The 14264-nt window shown below is 48.7% G+C and overlaps 1 protein-coding gene across 1 annotated transcript; it reads left to right on the top strand.

Annotated features, from left to right (window-relative positions):
- Positions 1-1824: 1824 nt before the first annotated feature.
- On the top strand, positions 1825-3697 carry LOC110295331 (MORF4 family-associated protein 1). The gene is made up of 2 exons (XM_021163845.3): positions 1825-2393; positions 2657-3697. Exon 1 carries the CDS (start codon positions 2003-2005, stop codon positions 2378-2380), a length of 378 nt encoding a protein of 125 aa, XP_021019504.1. The 5' UTR covers positions 1825-2002; the 3' UTR covers positions 2381-2393; positions 2657-3697.
- The last annotated feature ends 10567 nt before the right edge of the window (positions 3698-14264 follow it).

Below are 14264 nucleotides of genomic sequence, written 5' to 3'. Positions count from 1 at the left end.
ATCTACTATAAAGTTTGAAAGCAACCGATTATCTGATGAAAAATAATGATGTTTGTGATCTGGGTCAGCTGGGATTAGTTGGCATCAGTGACTTAATCCTTTGTTAAAGATTTCTACAAAGTGTCCCATTCCTTCCCCATTCAATGCTTTCAAAGTCACTCAGTAAAGATGAAGCAAAGCCCTTTGTTAAGGACAGACACACCCCTCACAGAAGGACAGACACAGAGTGAGAGATAAACAGATTCCCAAGAGAGTCTTTAGGCAGGCACAGATTCAGACTCACACAACAGACAGACAGAGGACAGACAACACAGGGAGCCTGAAACAGACAGTTCGGATCTGGACTCACTCTTAGTTAAACAACTCCAAGGGGAAATGTTTCTGTTTCTTTCCTTAATGTGACATTGATACATTACTGGTAACTCAGATTGATACATTACTGGTAACTCAGATTGATACATTACTGGTAACTCAGATTGATACATTATTGGTAACTCAGAGCAAATCACTAATGTGTATAATCCATGTGCAGGGTTTTGGGTGGATTCATGGGTTCAACTAATTTGCTGGGTTGTACAGTAGAAGCTGTCTTAGCCATAGAGATCACATTCCCACCAATTAAGATGGGGGGGGGCGGAGTGGGGGGGGCGGAGTGAGAAAGGGGGGAGGGGAAGGGAGAGTAGTAGTGAGAGGGAGAGAAAGAAGAGAATTTCCTGGGATCTATGTATACCAGCCTTTCCCCATGTCAGGGTTCTGCAGTCTAACTATCCTGATGCAGGGTGCAACAGTATCCCATTGTCCTCTGAAACATTTGCTTGTTCATGTTCTTACCCTGGATTATTTTTAAACAAAAGCCACTGAGTGTAGAGTCCAATTAAAGATATGCACTTTATATATACCTATGGTTGCAAAATGGTTTCATGACTCGTGGTTAGAAAACCAGTGAAATACATAGTTTAGATTCCTGAGAAAGTACTGTCTGATCGTAGACTCAGAATTCGGCATCTCCCCTTAAAGTTCAGTGTTGGTTGAGTAACAGTTATGCAAATGTAGTTGTCTGCGCCAACTTCGGTCCTTTCCACAGCAAGTGATCACCAACTGAATGTGAGCTGGGGCCTCAGAACGCAGCACACAATAGTTTCACCTTAGGAAGCCAGGAGCTCTGTAGGGTAAAAACACACCCAGACACTCCGTCAAGCAAGATAAGATAATTACACTTAAACTAACCAAAGGGGCGGAGCTATGAGCAGGATGACTGTCCACGCATGGCTTTCCAAGATTCCTCTTTCCCCAGTTTCGAAAAACTGGTTTTTGTTGTTGTTGTTTGTTTGGTGTTTTTGATTTGTTTTGAAACAGGGTCTATGTACTGAACTCACTATGTACACCAGGATGACCTCAAACTCAACGATCGGTCTGCCTGCCGCCTCTACCTCCCAGGTGCTGGAATTAAAGGCGGGCTCTTTTTCTTTCCTTTCTTCCTTTTTCTTTTTTTAAAGTAAACTTGTCGGGTGCGGTGGCTCACACCTGCGACACGGGAAGCTACGGCAAGAGGACTGCCTAAGCCAAATAATTGAGTTCCAGGCCAGCCTTGGCTACAGCGTGAGGTCCTGTTTCAAAAAGTAAATAAATAAAATCGGAATAAGATACAGTGAGGGACGAACTTCGCATCACCCAAAGCAGCTGCAAAAGCTGCGAAAGGGAGGCCGACCTACTATCTGCGCGCGGCCGCGGAGGCGCTCGCCCCGCCCCTTCGTGGACGCGAGCGCGCCTGCCCCTTTCAGCGCGGCCGTAAAGAGGGGGCGAGGAGGTGTCGTGAAAGGAGTCGCAAAGCGCCGAGCGCTGGTTGACGGTTGGGACTCCATTTTGTTCGTCGCTCGCCCGCTCGGCAGTCGCTCGTCTCCGTGGCTTCTCCGAGGCGGAAAGTTGGACCGCCGGCGGAAGTTTTGAGGACTCGGCCCGAGCTCGGTCCGTGAGGGTCGTGCAGACGAGCAGAGCAGCGGCGATGCGGCCCCTGGACGCGGTGGAGCTGGCGGAGCCCGAGGAGGTGGAGGTGCTGGAGCCCGAGGAGGACTTCGAGCAGTTTCTGCTGCCCGTCATCCACGAGATGCGCGAGGACATCGCGTCGCTGACGCGCGAGCGCGGGCGCGCGCCGGCGCGCAACCGGGGCAAGCTGTGGGAGATGGACAATATGCTGATCCAGATCAAGACTCAGGTCGAGGCCTCCGAGGAGAGCGCCCTCAACCACCTGCAGGGCGCGGGCGGCGCCGAGCCCCGCGGCCCCCGGGCGGAGAAGGCCGACGAGAAGGCGCAGGAGATGGCGAAGATGGCCGAGATGCTGGTGCAGCTCGTGCGGCGGATAGAGAAGAGCGAGTCTTCGTGAGGAGCCGGCCGCGGTAAGGGCGGGAGCCTGGCGGGGCGTGGGCGATGGTGGGGGAGGAGGCTGGCTTGTCGCCTCGGGAGTAAACTAGGCCCCCCCCTCCCTGGGGAAGGAGTAATAGCAGACCGTCGGCGGGGAGACCGTGGAAGGTTCCAGATGGTGCTGGAGAGCATGGGGCCTTAAGTGAGGCAGCTTTCAGGAGGGGGCCGGGGACTTGCTTTGCTGTCCGGACAGCGTGATTAACCTCTCGGTGATGAATCTCTCCCGCCCGTGCCTTAGGTTTCCAGCCAATGGATTCTGGTTGAGTGATGGCGATTGGCTGACATGACACCCTGGAGAAGCTGAAACCAGAGAGCCTTTTGTTTTCCTTTTTTTTTTTTTCTTTCTTTCTTTTATTATTATTTTTTTTCTTTTCCCCTCTGTCTTCCCTCTGTTTCTCACTGACACTACGTTTCTGCTATGGTCTGCGGTTGACGACCTCGATATGAGTTTTTGATTATTCAGTGGTTCCTTTTTTTTTGTTTGTTTGGGGGAAATAACTTTGATTTGGAAAATGCGCTCACATACGGGAATTAGGGCCTAGATTGTAAGCCCTGTGGCAGTTGAATAACGTTCATTCCTGGCCTTTGGTTGTTGTTCCTGAATTTTGAGGTGCTTTGCTCTTTCTTGGGTGACCTGATAGCTCCCTGAACTTTGGGTCCCTGTGACACTTGAGACTCGGAGTTGAAGCTCACCGCCTCTGAAAGTTTCTGAAGGAGCTATGTTAATTCTAGAAGACTCCGTGCAGCAATGGCAGAAGAAGAGACCAGACTTCATCTGGGACAGTGGATGGGCCTTACATGGCTAGGACTGATGACCTGGGAGAAGGGTCGGAGGATAGTATTGTTTCTATTGGGGGACTTTAATTTCTGTGTGAGACCAAAGGAGGAGAGATGTATTTTGTGCAAAATTTAAATTTTATGTGCTACACTATCTATTGTAACCTGCCTGGTGAGTTTGTTGGGACAGCCTAACTCATTTCTAAAAGAAATGGAACCTCGGATGGGAGAAGAGGTCTTGTTAGTCTGTCCAAGTTGGTATCCCCATATATTCGAGGAGATCCTGGCCATAAAATGAAAGATCCTTGAAATACCCTGTGTGGCTTGGGAAGGAAAACCTGCAATGGACCCAAAACTTAAAAGAAGAGGCGTCTTCAAGGTTCATATGTAGTCGAGCTATAAATGTATGAGTGGCAGACCTGATAAGCGTTTGAGGTCAAAACCCTTACCATGTTGAAAACAAAATCTTACATGTTAATAAAAGTATTCGTTTGCTTGAAAAGATCAGCCCAGAGAGTCATTAAGAAATATTAAGTGAAGTTTTCCTTCAGTGGCCTGTGCTTAGCTTAAATGAACATTCTCCAGCTTTGGAAGTCTGGGTTAGCAGAAGGGATTTCGACTGCTGTAGGAAACATGAGAATAGGGAAGTCTTGATTCCTAGGAGAAAGTCCACATATTGGACACATTAGCCTCTGAGAGCAGTCCTTTAACTCGACTCCTGTTCTTTACCAGTCTTGATGATACAACAGCAACAATGTATTGACTCCCTTCAGACAAGAAGAGCTGGGTCCCCAACTGCTGGGATTGACCCTGTGTGGGAATACCCCTAGCCAACAATGGCTTTGGCCATCATCTCATTCCTAGGTGGCCAAAGTCTAGGGCCCTCCCTTTTAAGGACACCCCAGACATCTTAGAATTCTTGTGTCTGCTGAGGGAACTGCAGCCCAACCTAACTTCTGACTGCTCCACATGTTCCTTCCCGGGGGTGACCATTGAACCTCACGTGTATGGTTCCTTCTTAGTACTGCTGAGGCACCAGCTTCTGGGCTCTTAACAGATGCAATTGCCTTAGAACATGGCAGGGGTAGGAAGGCTTTCCAGAGTGTTGTTTTGATAAGCTTGGCCTTGGATGAGCACAACTTCAGAAGTCAGGAAGAATGGGGTAGGCCAGGCACAGGGAAATAAGACCAGACACTGGTGTGGGTTCTAGTAGTGGGGCCAAAGGTCCGGTAAGAATGTGACTCAGGAGGTAACCAACAAGAAAAGACCATGTTTGGCACATTACTATGTACTTTATTCAGAATTTATTTGCCACAGATAAACCTTTACTGTCCCAATGTACCATATCGCATTGGGTTGCTGATTTTAAAGTGATAATCAGGGCCACAGAAATGGCAAGCCTTCCACCAACCCTAAGGAACTAAGTTTGATCTCAGGGACCCACATGGTAGAAGTCAGGAACTGAGCCTTGAAAGTGGCCCTCTGACCTCAACATGCCTTACTGCGAACTGTGCCCCATCTATAAATATATATATTTAAAATTAAAATGGCAAGAGAAATGGTTCAGCAGTTAAGGGCACTTGTTGCTCTTGAAGAGGACCCAAGCTCAGTCCCCAACACACACATGGCAGCTCACAACTGTCTGTAGCCCTTGATTAAGAGGATTGAACGTCCAAGACATTGGCATGCATAGCACACATGCATGCAGGCAAACATAAATAAACATAAAAGTTTTTTTGTAAGACAGTTCAAGACAAGTTCTCTCCTAAGCAATTTAATTATCTAACCTTACCAACATTACATATATTTTAACATATGGCTCCTCCTAGCTTCATCCTGGTTTTAGACAGGTTTTCAATGTATAGCTCAGGCTGGCCTCACTCTGGAGTCCCCTAGTGCTAGGATCATAAGAGTGCATCAGCTTTTGAGAAGAAACAATAACAACAACAAAAAAAACCCTGAAGCTTAACACCCCTCCCAACCACCCTTCTAAAACTAACTTGGAAGCTTCCCTGTGTGAACATCTATGTCTGTGTGGTTTCCTCTCTTGTGATGTCAGAGATGGACCCCAGGACCTTTCACCTGCATTTGCTCTTCTGGGCAGCATCCCAGCTTTCCCGCTTCTTAAACACTGAACAGTGCTGGTCGTTTTCACACCTACATTTGAAAAGTGTCCAAATTCTTTCCAGCAACTCCTTTCCATATGAGCCTGGTCAATTGCAACACACCCCAAGTCTCCTTTGTACCAATTTGTGCCATACTGGTCTGCTGGCAGTTAGAGATCAATGGAATGTTGACTGACCGAGAGACACTCTAGTGGCAGTGTGGCACAGAACTCATCCGGCTCCATTTGTCATCATTTATTACAGATCCCAAAATCCTTCATGAGCCCCTGGCTCCAGAGGTCTCCTCATGGATGGCTGTCAGAAAGGCTTGTTGGGGTTCTTAGGCAGGGTGCAGATGCCATCTCAAGCTGAGACCAGTCTGTTCCATTCTCGGTGTTAGGGGTGTGTCAGGTGCGTTAACAAACTGCTTTACAGAAAGGAGGTGTCGCCCACCTGGGGTGATGGGATGCTTGGCACAGACCCATGAAAGAGCCTCTGGTGAGCACAGCTCTGGCTTCTGAGCACTCGGCAGTAGAGGATGTTCTTGAAGAAAGCAGTTTTAATGTTGGTGGCCACGGCACAGCACGGGGTGAGGGACACGTTAATGGATGTCTGGCTCCAGGAGAGGCCATCCTGATGAAGCAGGGGAACAGAAGACTCAAACTCCCCTGTCCTGCTCCCTATCCAGGGTCTTTGGCAGGCACTGGTCTGTTGAGGTTCTCCCGGGAGCTACCTTTCCCTGGGGTGGAGGACTATAGGCATTCAGTGCTGCTCACACCTGGACTCTGTTCTCTACCCTCTGGGCATGCGGTAGGGTTGCACTTCCTGATCCCTGTGTTTCACTGGGGCCATGTGAATGCTTCTAGAGCCTTTGAGCTATGAGGGAAGGTGACACCTGTCAGTCCAGCCAGATCCTCTTTATGTGACATCCTCCAAAGTACACTTTGCAGTCTAGCAGGGGCACAGCAACAGTTGAAGGAGTGGTTGAGAGTCACCTTGTTCCTTGATAGTTCTTTGCCATTCTGTGCCTAACATGTAACACAAGTGAAGGAAATTGTTCTGTCCCTGAGATGGGACTGTGTCCTAGCGGTGTAATGTGGTGGTGGCAGCATAACCTTCACTAAGGTGGCCAGTATAAATGCTTTCTTCTTTATTGGTTTGCAAGAAGGGCTGTCAGCCTATCAGAGACCGTTTTTACCTATGACTGCAGCCCTCCCCCTGCCCAGAGGCCTCCTGCCAGATATCTCCCACTGGTTCCCTTTGCCCAAATTCAAGCTGAGGCCTTGGCCACCCTCCCCTGTCCTGAGAGCAGGGGAGCCTGGAACAGTGTGGTTTCCACTGTCATCTAAAGATCAATAGGGTTTTGTCACCCTGTTCATACTGTAGTTGGGTAAACCAGGCAGGGCTGGCTCCAAATACGTGTGACTTTACCAAGACTCCCAGAGTGTCCTGTGAGCCCCTAGGCCTTCCTCCTTTCAAACTAATTCATGGTTTACAGAATTTTCCATATCCCTTGTCTCTTCAAAAAGGGTTTTCTCTATCAGTTCTTCCAGCGAAGGCCAAACTGCCCAGGCGGAAACACCCTGATTATGGGCTCTGGTAGCATGCTGCGACTGCCTGGGCAGACAGGAGTTAGGAAGGAAAACAAAATAGAAGCGAGGAGTAGGGAAGGGACATTACGCAACGCTGGAGGAAGTGAGCAGAGAAAAGTGCCTGTTGGTAACTAAGGGCCCAGAAGACAGGCAAAACTGCAGCAGTCACCAGCCCCAGGTCACTGGGAATGAGTAGCCGCCTTGGGGGAGGGGGGGGGTGCAGAAGCTCCTGTCTAAACAGAAGCCAGATGCTAAGCAGATGGCCTTGTGAGCTTTATTCAGCCAGAGTGACTTCTGGACACTTAGAGAGAGAGTGGGGTGGGGGGAGAGGGAGGAGGCGGGGAGGGGGAGTCGTCACGAATCAGGTGTCAAAGTGCAGTGGGCAATAGGAATGTTGTGGCAAGTAGTTGGGGTGCAGAGGGAACAGGACCATGAGTGGTCCGAGAGTGCTCCAAGGGAGCACCACATGGATGGGAGGGAAGGCAGGGAATGAGTGTACTTCAACCAAACTTCTGGCTGATGTTTGTTGGAAGGATATGGAGATAGAATGGCTGTCTTTTCGTCAGCCTGGGACCTTGGCACAAAATGGCAGTATGCTCTTGGAACCAACCAGCGAAGTGAAGTTTGGTGGAAGGTGGGGTGTCTCCAAGTCAGACTGCTAGTCACGGCTCACTCAGCCCCACTGAGGAGTTTAGGGATGCAAGGAGTGACTCATGCCATCAGCAGCTTGGCATACAAGGAACATCATAGGCTGAGCTCAACTCAACACTGATAATGGACGTGGTAAATTTAGTTTTGAATTTACCACTGTGGAAGAGCCAAAGATGTAGCAGGCAAAATTGCCACTCAATCAAGCTTCCTACAATAGCTCCACACAAGAGATCTGAGCTGAGAGGGGCACTGTCACTTCTGGCCTCACATGGACAATGGCAGAGACGCTTCCATTCCCTCACAGATGAGGGAGGGGAAAGTAGGAGCTGCCTGGGAGGTGCTCCCATGCCCATGGCTTTCCTCTCCAGGCAACGTCCAGAGCACAGAGTCACCTTCCTGCCAAAGGGTTAAGTGTACCTTCTTCCATGTGAACACCGTCAACTTGAGGGAACAGTGAAGGATGGAGCAAAGACAGGTAATTCGAGTCTTCCCTGGGTGGTCAGCTGGGGTCATACAGGAGCAGACAGACAGTAGGCACTAAAGCATATTCTACCCCTGTAGGTAGTTATGAGGCCTGGCACATGATCCAGCAGGAAGCAGACTTCAGAAGCAGCAAAACCTCATGGGGGCACTTTGCAGAGGGGTCTCTATGAGAATTAGCCGGTAGGAGAACAGAACCAGGAGTGGTGAGCTCACCTGGGAGACGCTGCTTTCTGCTGAGCCTGTGGTGGTGGCTATGGACTGAGGATACGACGGGCTTCCTCTTTTGCACTGTCAGAGGGGAAGAGCATGGTTGGCCTACTGCAACGCTTTATCTCAGCACCCTGCACGCATCTTAGAGAGCCCACCGGGCAACAGGTTCCCCAGGGGAGTGATTCATGAGACCCAGAGAAGCTGGAGCTCCAGGTCACTTCTCTGTGTTCTGTCAGAGACAAGTGTGGCCAACACTCCAGCAGAGGAGGGCAGAAGACCCATGGACATGACTTTAAAACTACTACAGCTGCCGGGCTGTGGTGGTGCACGCCTTTAATCCCAGGCAGAGGCAGGTGGATTTCTTAGTTCGAGGCCAGCCTGGTCTACATAGTGAGTTCCAGGACAGCCAGGGCTACACAGAGAACCCTGTCTTGAAAAAGCCAAAAAAACCAACAACAACAACAACAAACAAACAAACAAACTACTACAGCCAGTGCTGGAAAGAGAGATGGCTCAGCGATTAAGAACACTTGTTGCTCTAGCAATGAACCTAGGTTCACAATCACCCATAACTCCAGCTCCAAGGGATCCAATGCCTTCTTCTGCTCTTCTCAGCATGAGGCACACATGGTGCACAGACATGGTTAAAGCACCAACTGCTCTTCCAGAGGTCCTGAGTTCAATTCCCAGCAACCACAAAGTGGCTCACAACCATCTGTAATGGGATCTGATGCTCTCTTCTGGTGTGTGCCTGAAGGCAGCTACAGTGTACTCATATAAATAAAATAAATAATTTTTTAATTAAGCCATTAAAACCACCACAGTCAGCATCGTGGCATGCCCACAACATGATATCTAAAATATTGTAGATAGAAATTATTCCAAGTTGTCAATATTATCAACAGTTTCTGGGTTTTGAGGGGCCAAATCAGTACATTAAAATGTGAAGCACTTCTCACCAGAGGCAAAGGGTAGAGATCTACAAAGTATGATAGGAGGCAACACATTAGTGGCATGATTGTTTCCTCACAGTGCAATAGCAAACTGCTACAAACTTACTTAAAAAAAGACAAGTTCTCAGTTTTAGAGGCAGGCCTGAGATCCAGTGTGGGTAGGGCTGCCTCCCACTGAAGGATGCTGAGAGTCTCTAATCTCTGCATCCGAGCACAGGGAGTCCTTGGCCGCACTTTTGTTAAATCATTTGCCCTGTCTGCCTTCCCCATCAATCTCTGTCTTCTCATGGCCTCGAAGAAGGACACCAGTCACTGAGTTTAGGGCCCACCTTAACCCAGTACTTCAACTGCGTTGCAAAGACCCTATTTTCACAAAGGCCACATCCTGATCTTTGAGCAAACATGAATCTTGGAGGGGCATTCCAGAACAAATAGTAACTAGGGAATTTTTTTTGAAGACTTATTTTTAAATGCGTGTGTGTACATTTTTCTGTGCATATGACTATGCACACTTGTGTACCCACACAGCCCACTGTTGGGATCAGATCTCTTGGAGCTACAGGAGGTTGAGAGCTGCCCAGTGTGGATGCTGGAAATCAAACTCAGGTCATTTGCAAGAGACGTGCTCTTACCTGCTGACTCATCTCTCCAGCCTGAAAATTGTTACACAGGTACAGTTTTGTTTTCAAGACATAGAGCCTTGCTATGTAGCCCTGGCTAGCCTAGACCTCCCTATGTAGACCAAGCTGGCCTCAAACTCAGAGATCTATCTGCCTGCCCATCTGCTTCTGAGTGCTGGCATCATTTTAGCCACTTCACCCTGCTACAATTTTAATATGTCAAATTTACATAGATTCATGTCAAAATGGGTTTTAAGAACAACAGGTACAGAATTGGTATTGAAATTGTTCAAACTGGTCCGGTGCGTCAATAGAGCCAATAAAAATCTCTTCAGGGATTCCCGGACATTGGCTGGGATGGATGTGGCTCAGTTGGCAGAGTGCTTATCTAGGATGCAGAGAAACCTGGGTTCTACTCCCAGCACCTTAGAAGCTACTCAAAAGATAGAATCAGGAGGATCAGAAATTCAAGGTCATTTTTGGCTACACAGTCAAGATCTAGGCCAGCCTGGGGCACATGAGATCCTGTTTCAGAAAGAGGAGAGAGAGAGAGAGAGAGAGAGAGAGAGAGAGAGAGAGAGAGAGAGAGAGAGAGAGAGAGAGAGGTGTTAAGTCTGTCATGCAAGGGTAAGGATCAGAGTTTGACTCCTCAGAACCCTTGTAAATGTCAGATGGGCATGGTGGCTTGCCTATAATTCCAGTGCATGGACGGCTGAGACGGCCATAGAGCAAGCTGGCTAGAATAGCCTTATTGGGGAACTCTGGATTCAATTGACAGACCTTGCTTCAGAGAGTCAAATGGAGAGTGATGGATGAACACTTTGATGTCAGCTTTGGGCACATACTCAGAGACACTCGTGCAAGTAAAATAAAGAGAGAGAGAAGACAGTCTTCCACGGACTTTAGGACCCCTCTTTCACTCCCATTAGGGTCTGCTGTTTCCAGTCATGCTGGCTAATCTGAAAGTTTTTAGCCTGGAAGGGGAAAGAAAAAAACTGGTCAAGTCTGCGTCAGGTTAAATGTGTACTATAGTTTGGACAAAATATTTCTCAGTGGTCAACGTGTCAGTGTGCAGAGCTGACCAAGAGCTGATCCAAAGGCTAAGACAGCAAAGGGGACAGGTACAGCAATGACAAGGGAGATGCAGATGTCACCCACCTCAGTCACTGCCAATGCCTGTGGCCAGGGGAAGAGTCAGAGGTGGGGCGGGAGCCGAAACAGAAATGACTGGGGACAACTGTTCCCTCAACCACAGGGCAGGGGTGCCATCTGCAGCAGAGCTGGGGGGAGACTCACCGCGCTGCAGCCGTGTGGTCTTTAAGCAAAGAAGGGCCACTGAAGCACGAGGCTGATGTGGGGGCTTCCTGTATAAGACAGTTTGTAATTATCAGTGTGGTGCAAGAGCCAATACTGCCCACCAGAGGCATGGGTCAGAATGCAGTGTGCAGGCCAGGAGAGCTGGCCACACTCACAGAGGAGGCTGCTCTCACACCCCTGCCTCAGACACACCAACATCACTTCCCAGCGGCTAGGAAGAGGGAAGCAGTAAATACTTTTGAGAATATAAAGGGAAAATTCTGTCATCTCAGGGCAGGAAAGAATGTCTTCAAACAAAAATGGGAGGAAGCATAAAAGAAAAGCTTGGTCGGGTGTGGTGGCACATGTCTTTAATCCCAGCACTTGGGAGGCAGAGGCAGGTGGATTTCTGAGTTCGAGGCCTTGGTCTAGAAAGTGAGCTCCAGGACAGCCAGGGTACACAGAAACCCTGTCTCGAAAAACCAAAAAAAAAAAAAGAAGGAGAAGGAGAAGGAAAAGAAGAAATTGAGGCTGAAGGAGAAGATAAATGTGGGGCCCTAATCCTGTATGTACCTTCTAAGAGGGGGAACACCAGGACTCCAACCTCTTCCAGAAGAAAGGTGACATGAGAAATCAGCCTCGCCAGCACTTTGATCTCTGACTGTGAGAAACACACCAGTTATTTAAAGCTCACAGTATGTGTGGTATTTTGTGATGGCGCCTGGTCATCTTAGAGTCAGACAGTAGGTTTGAGGTTACCAGAAGAGAAGAGGTGGAATGTGAAGTGAATGGATGCTGGATACTTCACCGCCATGACTCACAAGTTCTGAAACTAAGGAGAACTGGCGTCTGCCAGTGCACTCACCTTGGAAAGTAGACTTCTACTGTGTGCTGTGTGCTGTGTGACTTTCACCTCAGGTTTCTCAGAAGCAAGAGTTCATAGATGTAGCAGGGGGAATGAGGTGTGCCAGCACCGAAGCTGTGCCGGGTAGATAGTGCTGAGTGGGAACAGCTCCACCTTGGAGAAGATGACTGTTCTTGAACGGACAGACAGCACAGGGCGCATGTGCTTAAAGCTCCTGAAGAGCATGCCCTCATGGTTATAATGGCGGATGTAGGTTGGACACATTTTACCAGAAGAATTTAAAGTAAAATAATGCACTTATCAATTAAACTATCATCATTTGTTTTGTTTTGGGTTTTTTTTTTTCTTTTTTGTTTGTTTGTTTGTTTCAAGACAGGGTTTCTCTGTGTATCCCTGACTGTCCTGGAACTCACTCTGTAGACCAGGCTGGCCTCAAACTCAGAAATTCAACTGCCTCTGCCTCCCAGGTGCTGGGATTAAAGGCGTGCGCCACCACGTCCGGCTACCACCATCATTTTTTATGGACCAGGTGTGCTAGCACATGCTGGTAAGTCTAGCACTCAGTAAACTGAGATGTGAGGCCATCCATACACAGTGACACCAGCCCACACAGTGACACCATCCCACACAGTGACACCAGCCCACACAGTGACACCATCCCACACAGTGACACCAGCCCACACAGTGACACCAGCCCTACACAGTGACACCATCCCACACAGTGACACCAGCCCTACACAGTGACACCATCCCACACAGTGACACCACCCCACACAGTGACACCACCCCACACAGTGACACCATCCCACACAGTGACACCATCCCACACAGTGACACCATCCCACACAGTGACACCAGCCCTACACAGTGACACCACCCCACACAGTGACACCAGCCCACACAGTGACACCAGCCCTACACAGTGACACCATCCCACACAGTGACACCACCCCACACAGTGACACCACCCCACACAGTGACACCATCCCACACAGTGACACCATCCCACACAGTGACACCAGCCCACACAGTGACACCAGCCCTACACAGTGACACCACCCCACACAGTGACACCAGCCCACACAGTGACACCAGCCCACACAGTGACACCAGTCCTACACAGTGACACCAGCCCACACAGTGACACCAGCCCACACAGTGACACCAGCCCACACAGTGACACCATCCATACACAGTGACACCAGCCCACACAGCAACACCAGCCCTACATAGTGATATCATCATAATAAGAGCACTGTACACCCAGAGTAGTGGGACAGTTTATTTCATGATTTGCAAAGTCCCTGTCAGGCTAAGATAGCAGGTAAGGCTAGTTGAAGCAGAGAACAATCCCTATAAATGCTAACAGGGGTTGAAGAGATGGCTCAGAGGTTAAAAGCACTGAGTGAGTGTTCTTCCAAAGGACCTGGATCCGATTCCCCCAGTTCAGATCCCAGCATCCTCCCATGTACTGACTTGGAGTTCTCTGTAACTTAGATTCCAGCTGATCCTATGCCTTTCTTCTGGCCTCTGTGGGCTTCCAGGCTCTCATGCGTTATACAGACATACATGCAGACAAAACTCCCATACACATAAAATCATGTGTGTCCAATGCTTGTGGGAGTCTAATGCATGTGACTCTTCCTCTTGAGCAATCAGGAGGGAACAATCTTACATTTTGCCTGGGTCTTGCTTTTCCTCTCTTGCTTGTTGGCTCATTTTCAACAAAAGTCATGTGTGGGTTGTCGACGAAAAACCCACAGTTCTCAGGCTGGATAGATGCCTCAGTGGTTAAGAGCACTGACTGCTCTTCTAGAGGTCCTGAGTTCAATTCTCAGCAACCACATGGTGGCTCACAACCATCTGTAATGGGATCTGATGCCTTCTTCTTGTGTGTCTGAAGACAGCAACAGTGTATACATATACATTAAATAAATAAATAAATAAATTTAAAAACTGCTCTCAACATAAAGTTTACAATACATTGGTGGCTATATCAGCGAGTGGGGTACATTGAGATGGGTTTGTGAGACCCCGACTTAGAGCATTTCTCCCTGGATGTTCCCCAAGCTTGTTTTCCCTGATCTCTAAAAATACAGCCAGAAAGAAGCTCTTTGTTCTCTATAGCCGGCAAAAAGCCTTCTTGTTTCTATACTTTACAACCAGAGATGCCATAATTGTAAAAGACCCAGCCAGGCACTTGCCTGGCTTCCTGTGCCGGAGACACGGAGATAAAAATTCAGAAAGAACTCATTCCCCACTCCTTCTGCCTTGTAAATTTCACCAAGGAAGAA

This window comes from Mus caroli, unplaced genomic scaffold (genome assembly GCF_978045245.1).
Source record: "Mus caroli unplaced genomic scaffold, Mus_caroli_1 scaffold_4, whole genome shotgun sequence".
NCBI classification, from domain to species: Eukaryota; Metazoa; Chordata; class Mammalia; order Rodentia; family Muridae; genus Mus; species Mus caroli.
This window is presented reverse-complemented; position numbering and strand designations above follow the sequence as displayed.